At 33.5% G+C, this 13912-nt stretch overlaps 1 protein-coding gene across 1 annotated transcript in view; it reads left to right on the top strand.

Annotated features, from left to right (window-relative positions):
* The window catches only part of LOC118736174, a 61298-nt gene that overhangs the window by 16242 nt on the left and 31144 nt on the right, over window positions 1–13912 (top strand). The window contains exons 3-4 of the mRNA XM_036466269.1: window positions 4630–5111; window positions 5180–5751. Coding sequence (XP_036322162.1) covers window positions 4630–5111; window positions 5180–5751 — 1054 coding nt within the window. The remainder of the gene's footprint in view (window positions 1–4629; window positions 5112–5179; window positions 5752–13912) is intronic.

Here is a 13912-nt window from a genome sequence, read left to right as displayed (position 1 = left end):
TTTTTTTATTAATTGCATGCTGTTGTGCATCCTTCTCACAACTTTGTATCACTCGAGTAACAAGTACGCAGTAGTGTTATTCAAGATATTTAATTTCAGCCATGGGACATAGTCTAATCGTAGCATCTCCACAGGCAAAAAATGTTGGCCACAATTTTTTGTTTGCCAGATATATGTTTTATCCATATATGTAATACTTCTATTGGTAGTAAGCTAACATCTCAATGTGTAAGCATTCCGAAATCAAAGCGAGACACTCTAGTACTGTTTTTGTCAATGTATTGTGTACTTGAGTGCCGTTTTTGTAAATGTGTCGTGTACATGTTTATTTATAAACGTATGTGTTCCTTTTCTTTCGTACGTGTTTATTGATATATCTGTACTGTAGTGTTTTCGGACGGTACTAGCTCTTACTGCCAATATAGGAGTATTACATATATGGTTTTATCAGTGCACTTGCACAATACTCGCATTGGCAAATGCTCCGCATTGATTATTGCGAATGCGAAGTTAAAATTTATGCGGAAGCTCCGCGGTTGCGAATGTGAATGCGAATATTCGCAACAACCCTGATACATATGTTTGTACTTACATACATATACATAAGGCTATGTATGGTTTAACTGGAATAAATTGCCAAGTTTGTGTTGTTGTTTCGCATGTACATACATATAAGTTGCGTTCCCTAACTCGCAAGAAGCTGCAAGAATTTACCGGAATTCGCCAAAAAGCGTGCCCGTGATCGGTTCTCTGGCAAAGTGGGGGACAAATGGGAAGTAAAATCGGCCCTCTCTTTGTCAGAAGCTGCAAAATTTTACCCGAAGAATTTTTGCTGGTAAAATCTGGTAAATTATCAAACCATCAGCTATTCAATTTTGTCAAAACGAATTGGAATTTGAATAAGCAAAAACATAAGTATCTCTGCAGTTTTACGATATATTTATCGTGGCGAAGAAATATCAAGTTTTGTAATAATTTTTGTTAATTTTCCTGATAAAAAAAAGCTATGGCGTCTACGGTTTATTTGACAGTTTTACCAGTTTTTACCCGAAAAGCGTACTTTTTGGTTTTGCCCTCTTTCTCTGAGAGCAATTTTGCTTTTGACAGTTTTACATGTTTTATCCAGAAAAGTAGATGAACGAAACTATATTGTATATCGCTATTCTACCTAGTGTTATTTTCCCAGTCGGCTGCAATAGAATGAGCTGAGAAGGAGGAAGAAAATTAAAATTTTAGAAATTAACATAAGTTTTTATAAATTGCACTTGGTATTTGAAAAAAATTTCGCAAAAGAACGGCTGCAAAAAAATCTGAGCAGTTAAGCAATTGAAGCACTTCAAACATGATCGAATTGAAAATTTTGACATCTTGATGCAAATTCGTCGAATTTTTCTAAATATTTCATAAAGTTGGAACTTTAAACTGCGTGTGCTAGATTCAGAAAGATATAATTTATGGATAACTATACAAAACACCGATTTTTAAACCATTAATTGGTATTTTTTAGGTACAACTTTTAATGTGAACGTCCTTTTTGGCTTATATGTCATCTTGTTTATACCGATTCATAAAGCGCTTTGAAACAGTCCGCTGTTATCCAAAATGGATGCATAAACCAAATTTCAATACGCTATAAAATTCAAAAGTATATTGACACGAATTTGATAAATAAAACATATTTAAAGTCGATTCAAAAATTTCGGTGGGTGTTTCAATGCTCGACACTATCGTTTGTATGGGAGAAAATGCCTACCACCATCAGCAAAAAAATATATTAAAAATGAACTCTTTTTCTAGCCTAGGAAATCTGCAGTTTAACCTACTACAATTTAATGAGCTACAAATCTACATACTAGAGGTATACGCCGCCGAGCCACGCCGCCGTTTTTTGTCATTCCTCACGCGCCGCCGCGCGGCGGCGGCGGCGGCGTTCGGCGCCTAAGGAATTTTGTACAAAATTTTCATGATGTATGTACTAGAGGTTTACGCCGACAGGCATTGCGGCGGCGGCGTGGTCAACTTCAAAAATATTCGGCGGCGGCGGCGACGCCGCGCGTCTGGAAACGCCGGCGCTACTGCTCATAAGGTAGATTTCAAAGAGCCATGAGGCTACTAATCTTATCATTTCTACTCGACAGCGTTAGGCATTCACCATGCCAATTATTCTGTTATTATAATTCTATTTATTTCATTATTGAATTAGTTTTAAATTTAAATATTGTTACTTCCTACTTGAATTAAAATGTTGAGTGTCTGGCGCTGATTGATGGGCGAACAGAAGAAGGTCTGAGGTATATACATACATCATCACACGGATCTCTATGTTCTCTACAGATCCGTATATGCTATTTAAATTTAAAGAAAAAAATAATTTAAAAGTTTAGTTATTGGCGTAATTTATGTCGCTCTCAATAAATTTTTGCAATAATCTTATCAACCGTTATGTTAAATTACGGAGTTCTTACGATTTTTGGCGGATTACATATTGAAAACAAGGTTGGTCTACTTTTTTTTCCAAAAGTTTAACCCATCAACTCGAACCAGAACGGACCTTTTTGACCCACTGTTGAAAAAAATGGCTTATAGATGCTTAGCATTTCCACTAAAATATGAAGCGCCAAATTTTTCTAAGGAGAACCGAATGTAATGAAAAATAATACTGATGTTTACCAAAAAGGGGGAACTTTAACTCTTTGTAGAAAACGTTGCGATGCGAGGGAGCAAAACCTTCCTGGGGTTTGATCACCATTAAGGAATGCTAACGTAATTTTCACACAGCCACCTAGTACTTGTATACGTACGTGGAACCCCAGAATAAAATAGTTATTTACGAATGTAAAAATTAGCAAAAAAAAAGTGTTTGCTCTTTATTTAAAGTCTGTTTAAAATATAAATAAAAATACTCAGGAAAATCAACTTGCCTTTGTTTTATCTCTAATAATTGAGGAGTTAGATTTAATGAGTTAGATGAACAGAAGCTGCTTCGGTTAAAACTGCTTTCTGAGATATTGGCGTTAAAGTTTTTGATGTGTTATAACTTTCTTGTTGTTGTAGTATTGGAAAGAGTTGTCTACTGCGTTAGATTACCAGTATTCGACCCTAATTACCCTTAACTGTAATAAACGCTTTCGATCGAAAAATATGATACCTATGTTTTTTCTGAGTTACTCTCTTTTTGGAAAAATAAAGGAGATCATATTCTTGTCCAGTGGCCCAAATTATGAAAAAAAACCTGCTTTAAAAAAGTAATTTTCATTTCGTAAAATTGTGTTTTTAAACGAGTAGTATTTAGTTCCTTCAAATGATGTATTTCAATGTACATACATAATAAAAATTTTGTACAAAATTCCTTAGGCGCCGAACGCCGCCGCCGCCGCCGCGCCGATATTTTCATATCGCGGCGGCGCACAGTGCCGCGCAGGTGGACAAAAATACAAAAATCGACTGTCTTGAAACTTAGATATTTTGATGTCAATTACAGCTAAATCTCCAACTAAGAGAAGTTCATAAGTTATTTTGTGATAAAAACAACTTTCAGCCTCACACACCCCCTCAAAGTACACCTATTTTCTACATACCATTTCATTTCGGCGATTCGCACATAAAAGTGGTCGCAGTTAAAAATTTGTTAAAAATACATTTTTATTCCTAGCAAGATCAACTTTTGCACTTTGATAAAGATATATGCGACAAACCAAAAAATGTATGGTTCATGGAAAAAAAATTTTTACAAATATTTTTTTTTTATTAATAAATAAATATATGATTAAACATACCAAAATCCGAAAATTGGTAAACTTTGGAGACAAAAAAAAAGAACATCCTGAAAGTTCGTGAAATTTTTTTTTTGGTTATGGTAGTTTGGACCCTCTACTAACAGAAACAATCGAAATCTCTTCCAACTTTTTCCAATATTTGAAAATTTTCAATTTTGAAAAAGTGACTAAATGCCTTTTTTTGGTATTATTTTAGCTGATCTATATTTACAATACTTTTTCTGAATGCCCTAAGATCTAAATTTTTGGTTCGCTTTTCAAAAATAAGGTGTTGAATTAAAGCTAAAAGTGCCAAAAAAAAAAATTAAGAGGTACAGGGTGCTTTGAAATGAAAAAAATTATCAGCTAATTAAAATACTTAAATATGCATCACGGTATGGGAGCCAAAAACAAAGGTATACGAAGATTTACATATATATATATATACATATATATATATATATAGAGCAATGACACCAGTTTACAAATAATATGTTAACCAATTCGGGTAAGGAAATAAATGCAATCGAGACACCTTACAGCGCCCAATGATTAGACGAAAGGCGAACAAAAAGAAAATAAAAATAAATAACATACCTATTACTCTTCATCTGCATAAAGAGTACTATTTTGCTTAAGCAGCAAACAAAAACAGCTTGCGAAAATGACAGTACAAATGTATGCACATCAGGGAGGTCCAATTTTTTTATATTTTTTTTTTTTTTGATTGAGTCTTTTTATAATTTTGTTCACCTAAGTAATTACATTACCTGTGCAAAAATTTCAACGTTTTACTATTAGTGGAAAATGTTGCTCAACGCGAGTTCAAAATTTCATGAATAAATTGTATTTGACATATCAAAAATTGCGAAAGGTTAGTAAAATACTTGAAGAACATAGTGCGGAAGAAATTACTTATGCAGCACGGAAAGTAACAAAAAATGAAACGAAGCCTGATAACACTATAAAGAAGTGTCTTGAACCCTTTGAAGCGCTGGCCTTGTGTTTAGATTTAGATTTATCGGAAGAAAAATATAATAGACTACGCAAAGTTGCTAACAATATACATGCGGATTTTTTCCCAAGCACGTATGCGTTAAACCAATTAAAACAAATTTTAGTACCACATATAGAAGCGACGGAAACTTCAGCAGAAGTTAATTTAAAGGCTCTTGTACATATTACATCCAAACACATCTTAGAAGTTTGTGCAGACAAACACCCAGTGGGCAAACTTTCACTTATATGTAAATGGGGAATGGATGGCAGTTCTGGCCACAGTCGATATAAGCAAAAATTCTCCGCGGAAGACCTCTCAGATGAATTTATTTTCGTAATTGCTTTGTTACCACTTAAGTTCGTATAAAATCAATTATTTTCTTATGTATCTTTTCTCTATTTTCCAAATTTTTTCACATTTTAAGGCTCATCGATTCCTCATCAGGTAATGAAATATGGGTCAACCGAACTCCCTCTTCTACGCTGTTCTGTAGACCAGTGAAATTCGTTTATACGAAAGAAGGAAAGGCGGTAATTCATTCAGAATATAATAAAATAATTCAGATGATTAATGATTTGGAATGTGATATTTTTAAAAATAAGAAGGGAATTGCTGAAGTTTCCTACATCATGCATTGCACTATGATTGACGGTGCAGTAGCTAATGTTTTAACAAACACCAATTCCTCAAGCAGATGTTTCATATGTCATGCAAGCCCAACAGAAATGAATAATATTGAACAAAACAAAATACCAAATCCAGATCATTATAAATTTGGGTTATCAACCCTCCATTGCTGGATTCGATTCTTTGAATGTCTATTACACATAGCCTACCGTCTGCCTTTTAAGACATGGCAAGTCAGAATGGAAAATAAGGCTAAATTTATTGAAACTAAAGCCCGTATCCAAAAAGAGTTCAAAATTAAAACAGGTTTGATAATTGACCAAGTCAAGCAAGGGTTTGGAACAACAAATGATGGAAACACAGCTCGAAGTTTTTTTGAAAATATTGACGTTGCCGCAGAAATTACTCGTCTGGATAAGTCTCTAATCCATAATTTTTCTCTGGTGCTAAGAGTCCTCTCTTGTGGAAAACAAATAAAAACCCAAGAGTTTAGTGTTTTGTTGAACGAAACAAGAGAGTTATACCTTAAAAATTATGGTTGGTATAACATGCCAAGTTCAGTGCATAAAGTTTTAGTACATGGATGTGATGTAATTAAATACTTTGATTTACCAATAGGTAATGATTTTAAAGCTATGTTTTCATTTATTTTCTTAATCTGTATTTCCACCTATTTTATCAGGCTCATTATCAGAAGAAGCCTTAGAATGTTCACACAAAAACATAAGAAAATATCGGCTTAATCATTCTCGAAAAACTGGAAGAGTACAAAGCAATACGGATTTAATGACTCGTTTGATATTATCGTCAGATCCATTAGTTGCATTTAAAAGAAATATAAAACAGAGAAACAAATATTTAAAGGGTTCTGATCTCAGCTTTAATAAATACATTGTTGAAAGTGACGAAGCAGACAAAAGCATGGAATCATTTGAATCAGTGATCACTTCCTCCTCTTCTGAGGACTCTGAAACTGAGTGATTATAACAACTAGTTCGGTTTTTATTAACATATTATATGTTATTACCATATAACAGCTATTATTACTTACTTACTTAACAGTGATTATGCTTTATTTTAAATGAAATCAAAAGAATTTTTTTTTCTAAAGGTTAACATGTAAGGAAAACCGACTTAATTTTTCAAATTACCATAGTGTATTCACTTAGGAAGTAAAGTTTAGACGAATTTTGACTATTAAGACTATTTTTCTGAACACTTAGCAACAATGATATGCCATATTTCATTTTTAAATAATCATGTGCAAAAACTCGGTGTTTTTTAATGGGTACCCGTTACAAAAAAACCGATTACTTTCTTAAAATTAGAGTAATATAGACACTTCAGATGTAAAGTTTCAATAAATTCTTACGACTCCTTCCTGTTTTCGTAAACACCACAATCAGCAATGATTATGCCTTATTTGTCTTTCATATAGTAATGTAAAAAAAAATCTTTTTTTTTTAATGGGTACCCGGTACCGAAAAATCGATTTCATTTTTGAAATAAGCATGGCTTAGTCCTTTTAGGTGTAAAGTTTCAACAAGTTCTGAATACTATTTCGGTTTTTATAAACATATGTCTACGATGATTATGAGTTATTTCACCTTTTTATAAAATTGTAAAAAAAAATTTTTTTAATTAAATGGTAACAGATGCTGAAAAACGTTTTTTTTCTTAAATTGCCGTGATATAGTCCTTTCAGGTGTAAAGTTTCAGCCCATTCTGATGCCTCCTTCCACTTATATCAACACATGTCTACAATGACTATTTTCATATAAAAATGCAAGAAAAACTCGGTTTTCTCGAAATGAGTAACCGGTACAGAAAAACCGATTTCATTTTTAAAATTAGAGGGGCATAATACTTCTAGGTGTGAAGTTTCAGCCAATTCTGACCACTCCTTCTATTTTTGTCTATCATTTGTATGGAGTCGCGGCACTGTGCGGCGGCGCGTGAGAAATGACAAAAATCGGCGGCGGCGGCGGCGTATACCTCTAGTATGTACAAGATATATAAAATCAATCGCATAGTCATGAAGAAAAGTTGGGGCTATTTGAAAAAGTGGCGTGGTACCTCCCATACAAACTGAATTTTTCACACTGCGCATCTCTGGAAGTGTTCATGATAGTGTACTGGATTTTGGTATTCATATTAGGGATGTTAATTTTTCGGCTTTTTCCGATCCCTGGATTTTCGGGATGGCGTTCTCACAATCCCAGGATTCCGGGATTAGTCCCGGGATTTAGATATCCATTACTTTTCAACAACTTGAATCGAAAAAATTGCTTCTATATTGTTTGAGAAGCTCTCCTACCATGAAATAAATAATAAATAAATGGGTTTGAAACCTATTTCTTTATTTAAAGTGGCGTTTTTATTTTTTCTCTCTGACCGCACGATTGTTTTTACTATCCATTACTTTTCAACAACTTGAATCGAAAAAATTGCTTCTATATTGTTTGAGAAGCTCTCCTGCCATGAAATAAATAATAAATAAATGGGTTTGAAACCTACTTCTTTATTTAAAGTGGCATTTTTATTTTTCTCTCTGACCGCACGATTTATTTCGAAGGACTTTGTAATTTCAAAGATATGATTAATTCCAAAAATTATTCAAAAAATTCAATGTAGCATAAAATTATGGGTAACAAATGCAATAGGAATTTAAAAAATTTAAATCTTTTGGATTCACAAGGATGAATAGGTAATTTTTAAGCAGACAAAGTTAGAAGAACGAAATTCGGGGATTTTATCGGGTTGATATGGCTTATATAACATGTAATATATAATAACGTATAATTTTTTCAAAAACAAATATTTCGAAATTTTAAGGATGAAGTTTTAAAATTACATTTTCAATATTTACCAGCCCTTCTGCACCAGAAACTTGAATCTGTTTAAATTCTACAGGATTTCAACATTAATTTTATACTCATACTTCTTCTCTAAGCACATTTCTCTGAATTTTTTAAATCATTTTTGAATTACTGACATCAGAGTGAAAAACTAAAAACGCAATTTTACTATATTTGGCCGATGATTTCGCGAATATATTGATATTTGTGTTTAAAATTTACTATCGCGCGGTGTTATATGTATAGCGCAGAACTAGCTCTTTAAGAGGCGGTACTGGTTCTGGATCTATCCCAACGCAATGCTTTCAACTGTCTCTTGTTACATGGCGATGTCCTACGAAGTGGAAATTGCCCCCCTCTGCAAACTTTTGAACTAGTTCTGAACTGGTTCCATTTTAGACACATCTGCGACAATAAGTTTATTAAAAAAAATTCTGATTATTCGATTTTTTATATATTTTTTAGCTTTTTCTGTTCTTTCACATATTGCATTCTATTAAATCTTTATTTATTTTTTTTTATTTTGTTTATATTAAATTTGATCACTTTCTCTTCAATTTTTAAGCGGCACTCTGCAGCCGTTTGCACTAGTTCAGAGATGGTTCTGAAATGTGTAGGGCGGAACTAGCGCTTTAAGAGACTGTCTCTAAATTTTACGGCAGGGGAGCTACAAATTTATTAAAAATATTAATTATTAAATAACAAAAGAAATATAGCCAATACTGGTCAAGAAAAGGAGTTTCTATTATTTCCATCAGTGCAAATTACAAATCCCGAAAATCCCGGGATTACTTGCAAAGAATCCCGGGATTTTCGAGACCTTAAAAAGTCCGGGATCCCGGGATTACCATTCCCAATTCATATATAAAATCAATCGCATAGTCATGAATAAAAATTGGGGCTATTGGAAAAAGGGGCTTGGCACCTCTCACTCTTCTTCTTCTTATTTGGCGCTGTAACCGCCTAAGCAATTTTGGCCGAGTTCAACAAAGCACGTCAGTCGTTTCTTTTCTGTGCCAACTGCCGCCAATTGGAAATGCCAAGTGAAGCCAAGTCCTTCTCCACCTGGTCTTTCCATCTCAGTGGGGGCCTTCCTCTTCCTTTGCTACCACCAGCGGGTTCCGAGTTGAATACTTTCAGAGCTGGAGCGTCGGTGTCCATTCGAACGACATGACCAAGCCAGCGGAGCCGCTGTATTTTAATTTGCTGCACTATGTCCATGTCGTTGTAAAGTTCATACAGCTCATCGTTCCATGGTCTGCGGTACTCGCCGTCGCCAACGCGTAAAGGCCCGTAAATCTTCCGCAAAATCTTTCTCTCGAATACTCCAAGAGCCGCCTCATCGGATGTTGCCATAGTCCATGCTTCTGCGCCATATACCAGCACGGGCATGATGAGTGGCTTATAGAGTGTGGTTTTCGTACGATAGGACTTTACTCCTGAATTACCAATCAGTCAAAAGTCGCACTTGTTGGCAAGAGTGATTCTGCCTTGGATTTCCATGCTGACATTATTATCGGTGTTAATGCTGGTTCTCAAGTAAACGAAATTCTCTACTTTCTCAAAATTGTAGCTGTTAACAGTGACGTGGGTGCCATGGCGCAAATGTGTTGACTGTTTGTTTGTTGACTGGAGATACTTCGTCTTGTACTCGTTTACCACCAGACCCATTCGCTTTTTTCCTTATCCAACTTGGAAAAGGCAGAACAGACTACTGCATATCTTTGGAAGTGTTCATGTAAAGTACTCGAACATAGTCACGAAGAAAAATTGGGGCTTTTGGAAAAAGGTGCGTGGTTCTTACCACACAAACCGAATGTTTAATACTGCATATCTCCGGAAGTGTTCATGATAGAGTACTAGAGTAAATTGGGGCTATTTGAAAAGAGAGCGTGGCGCCTTTCAAACGCACTGAAACTATAACTTATCTTTGTATGCATATACACTTTTGCTAGGTTATTTAAGACGACTATGGAAATATGCCTTCTGACAACCACCAAACCGTAATATTAGAAAATAAATGCGTCACTGAAAATCATGAACGTGAACTGTTGGTGAAAATGTTGTTATATTAAATTTATATTTTAAAGCTAGCATTTTTTTAGCTGTGTAGGGTGATTTAAAATTTGATCAAGTGAAATAGTGACATCATGCGAGAGCTCCCTTCACTCAGAAAAGACTGGACAGATTTAGATGAAACATTTGGAATACTTGTTTACTTCTGAGTAAGGTAAATTTAAATTCAATGTTGGCGTTTTAACGCCATGCGGGTTCACTAGTATGTACATATTTAGTTAAGCTTGAGCACTCTTTTTGACTGCAGCCTATGTGACACCATTACACTGTGCGCTCTTGACTGAAGTGAAGTGCATGAGAATTTGCTGCTACATCAAGAAAATCCCATCCGCTAGATTGGAATTGTGCGATTATTATGATTGTTGTTATTATAACCGTGTTTGTTCCAATTGTTTTTTTTTTGTTTTTTCATCTACTTTAAAATTTCTTTTCACATTGAAGCAGCCGTATCAGAATTTCAATAACCGCAGGCTTTTCTGATGATTTCCATATGCGCACTCTGCCTTTTGACATTCTTTCCTATAAACAATTTTGTTTTTATTCTACTTGTAGACTAAGCCTCCGTTGTGAATGATTAAAATATAAAATACGAGTTAAGTACTTTGAAGCTTGTTAAAAATTCAATGCGAGTACGAGCCGCCCCACTGGCGAGCGAAAAAGATTGAATTAAACGTGTCATATTTTTTGTGCCGTGGTCTAAGACTTATGTACATACATAACTGATTTGTTGTTATTATTGAATTTGTCGCTTTTCTTCCAACATCCGCAAAGGGAATGCACGTAGATACATACATATGTACATATGCATGTATTTGTCTAATATTTGACTTGAGGGAGGCTTAGGATAATATTCTTGTTTGTATTTACGGACGAATAACATACACATCCATATGTATATGAGCATTTCCACCAGAAGGTTCAACGCAGACAAAATATTAGAAGTTAATAAAATTATATTGTGTCTGTTGAAAAGATTCAGCCTTTTATCGTTTAGGTACCTAATTATCAAAGTAATTCTATTTTGGAATTCAACAAAAGAAACTCAATCGTTAACGCTAAAGCTGTAGCATGCAAGTTAATTACAAATTGTAAAAAATAAAGTTCAAATACAGAAAGCATATTCTCACACTTATTTTTTAATTAAACTCATTACGCAATAACTTCTGTTATTTAATATTAAATTAAATGCCGCCTAAAGTTAACGTAAGCAAATTGAACTAAAATCACGAATGGCCAAAATGCTGACAGCAGCATTATTGCATTCTTAATAAATTCTTTGGAATCGAAGATCAAACCAAAAGACAGACCCCGCACAGCGGCATAGTAATCACTGTAAACATAACTGCATTCCAATAGCTCATAACGCATAGTGCAACGATATCGTTTCCGTTCCTTCTTTAAACTTTTGATTTAATTAAAAATTTATTTACCTAAACAATACTGCATTTCCCACTAATTGGCATTTCATCAATCCACTAACTGACGCAACGCCAAAGCGGCCTTGTGAAATTAGTTCTTAAGAAAATAAATGTTATTTTATAAATAAGAGATAATTGAAATAAAGGCTTTGCTTCTGTAAATCGTCCGCGAGATGCGGATTAAATAAATAGTCACTATCTTTTTAAAAACGCCTTTATCGGAAGGGTGGGCTGTATGAGAACGAATTAAATAATCTAAAACCGCTTTTACGTATCGGTCACACATAAAAAACCCGGTCATTAAAAAAAAACCGCGTTTAAAATAAATAGTGGTTGTGTGCGCCATAAATAATAATGAAGCACTTATGAATCAATTGCGCATATGCGTTGAATGTTATGCGAAATTTGACTTATGAAAAAGTAGTTCAATTAAAGATAATCAATAAATGGTATAACAGTGAGCCAATATGAACAAATATAAATTTGAACTGTATAAACTGGCCCAAATATCGGGAAAATGGGATGAATACAGAAACGTAAAAATAGAATACAAAAAACTAATAAAAATTAAAAAAATTAAGCATATGGAACATAATATAAATATGAACAGTCACGATAGTAAAAGGATGTGGAAATATCTGAAACAGTATGGTAAATGAAAATTCATCGATCAAAAAGATTGTAATAAATGGTCTAATATACGAAAATGAATATGAAATTGCGAACAAATTAAATAAATATTTTGTAGTTAGCATTACAGATATTTGCAGAAATATAAACTTTTAGATAGAGACGTCATTATACCTAATAAGCCAAATTGTGTTTTTAAATTTGCCAAAGTTAGTACGTATGACATCCAAGAACTTGTCCATAAGTTTAAAGCCAAGAGAGGTGGAAAAAAATTAATGACGGAAGGTGTGGTTAAGGATGTGGTGCCATATTTAGGTTTTTTCTATGCTAAAATAATAAATGAAAGTTTAAGAAGTGGCATAGTTCCTAGTATGTGGAAAACTTCAATTATTTTCCCAATAGTAAAGTTAAAAATACTATTAAAGCAGAGGAGTTACGTCTTATTAATACATTGGCCAGTGATGAAAAAATGTTAGAACTTTTAATAAAAACCAATTAGTGGAATATCTAGAAAATAATAACATACTCATACCTCAGGAATCAGGATTTACACAAAATCATTCTTGTGAAGCGGCATTGAACATGGTTCTAGCTGAATGGAAAGAAGAACTTAATAAAAGTCGATAATAGCAGTTCTCATTGATCTAAAAAGTGCGTTTGAAACTATCGATCAACACATATTGTTAGAAAAACTATCAGGCATTGGTATTCAAGATGTTGAATTATATTGGTTTAAAAATTTTTTAACAAATCACAAACAAAGAACAATAATTGGTTCGACATCATCAGATGAAGTGGACGTTAAGATTGGTTTACCCCAAGGCTCTGTTCTTGCTTCAATTTTATTCAACATTTACATTAATGATATTAATTCAATCTTAAAACTATTTGCTGAGGATTCATTAATTTCAATAAATGGTAAAAACGAAAATGATATAAGACAAAAGTTACAGAGTGATTTAGATGCTCTTTATATTTGGCTGTGTGCTAACAAACTTAAAATTGATATCGAAAAAACAAAATACATTTTATAACAAGAAAGAACATTGCTGATATTGAAACTATCAAAATTAATAACACGGAAATTGAAAACGTTAAGAAGATTAAATACCTGGGTATCTTAATAGATTGCAAATTAAAATTTGACGCCCATATAGATTACACGATAAGTAAAATAGAAACAAAAATTTGGTATATAAGAAGAACCTATAAATACTTAAGTAATTATTATAATGTAAAAGTATATAGGTCTATAGTTGAGCCCTACTTTATCTATTGTTCTACTATTTTCATTATTATGAAAGATTCGCAAATTGAAAAACTGCAAAAAATTCAGAATAAAGCTATGCACCTTATATTAAACAAACGTTATGATACTCCTATAAAAGAAATGCTAATCAGTTAAAATTGGATGAGCGTAAAATAACAAATATTTTTTTACACAATGAAATTTATATACAACATAAAGAACGGTCATTTGTCTGATTATCTAAGAACATGTATGTGGGATTGGTGTGCCGGACCAGAAGTGGTCGGCAATACACCCCT

This window comes from Rhagoletis pomonella, unplaced genomic scaffold, assembly GCF_013731165.1.
Source record: "Rhagoletis pomonella isolate Grant_MI unplaced genomic scaffold, Rhpom_1.0 Rhpom_scaffold_00003, whole genome shotgun sequence".
NCBI classification, from domain to species: Eukaryota; Metazoa; Arthropoda; class Insecta; order Diptera; family Tephritidae; genus Rhagoletis; species Rhagoletis pomonella.
Note: the sequence above shows the minus strand (reverse complement) of the source record. Positions and strands in the feature narration are given on the sequence as shown.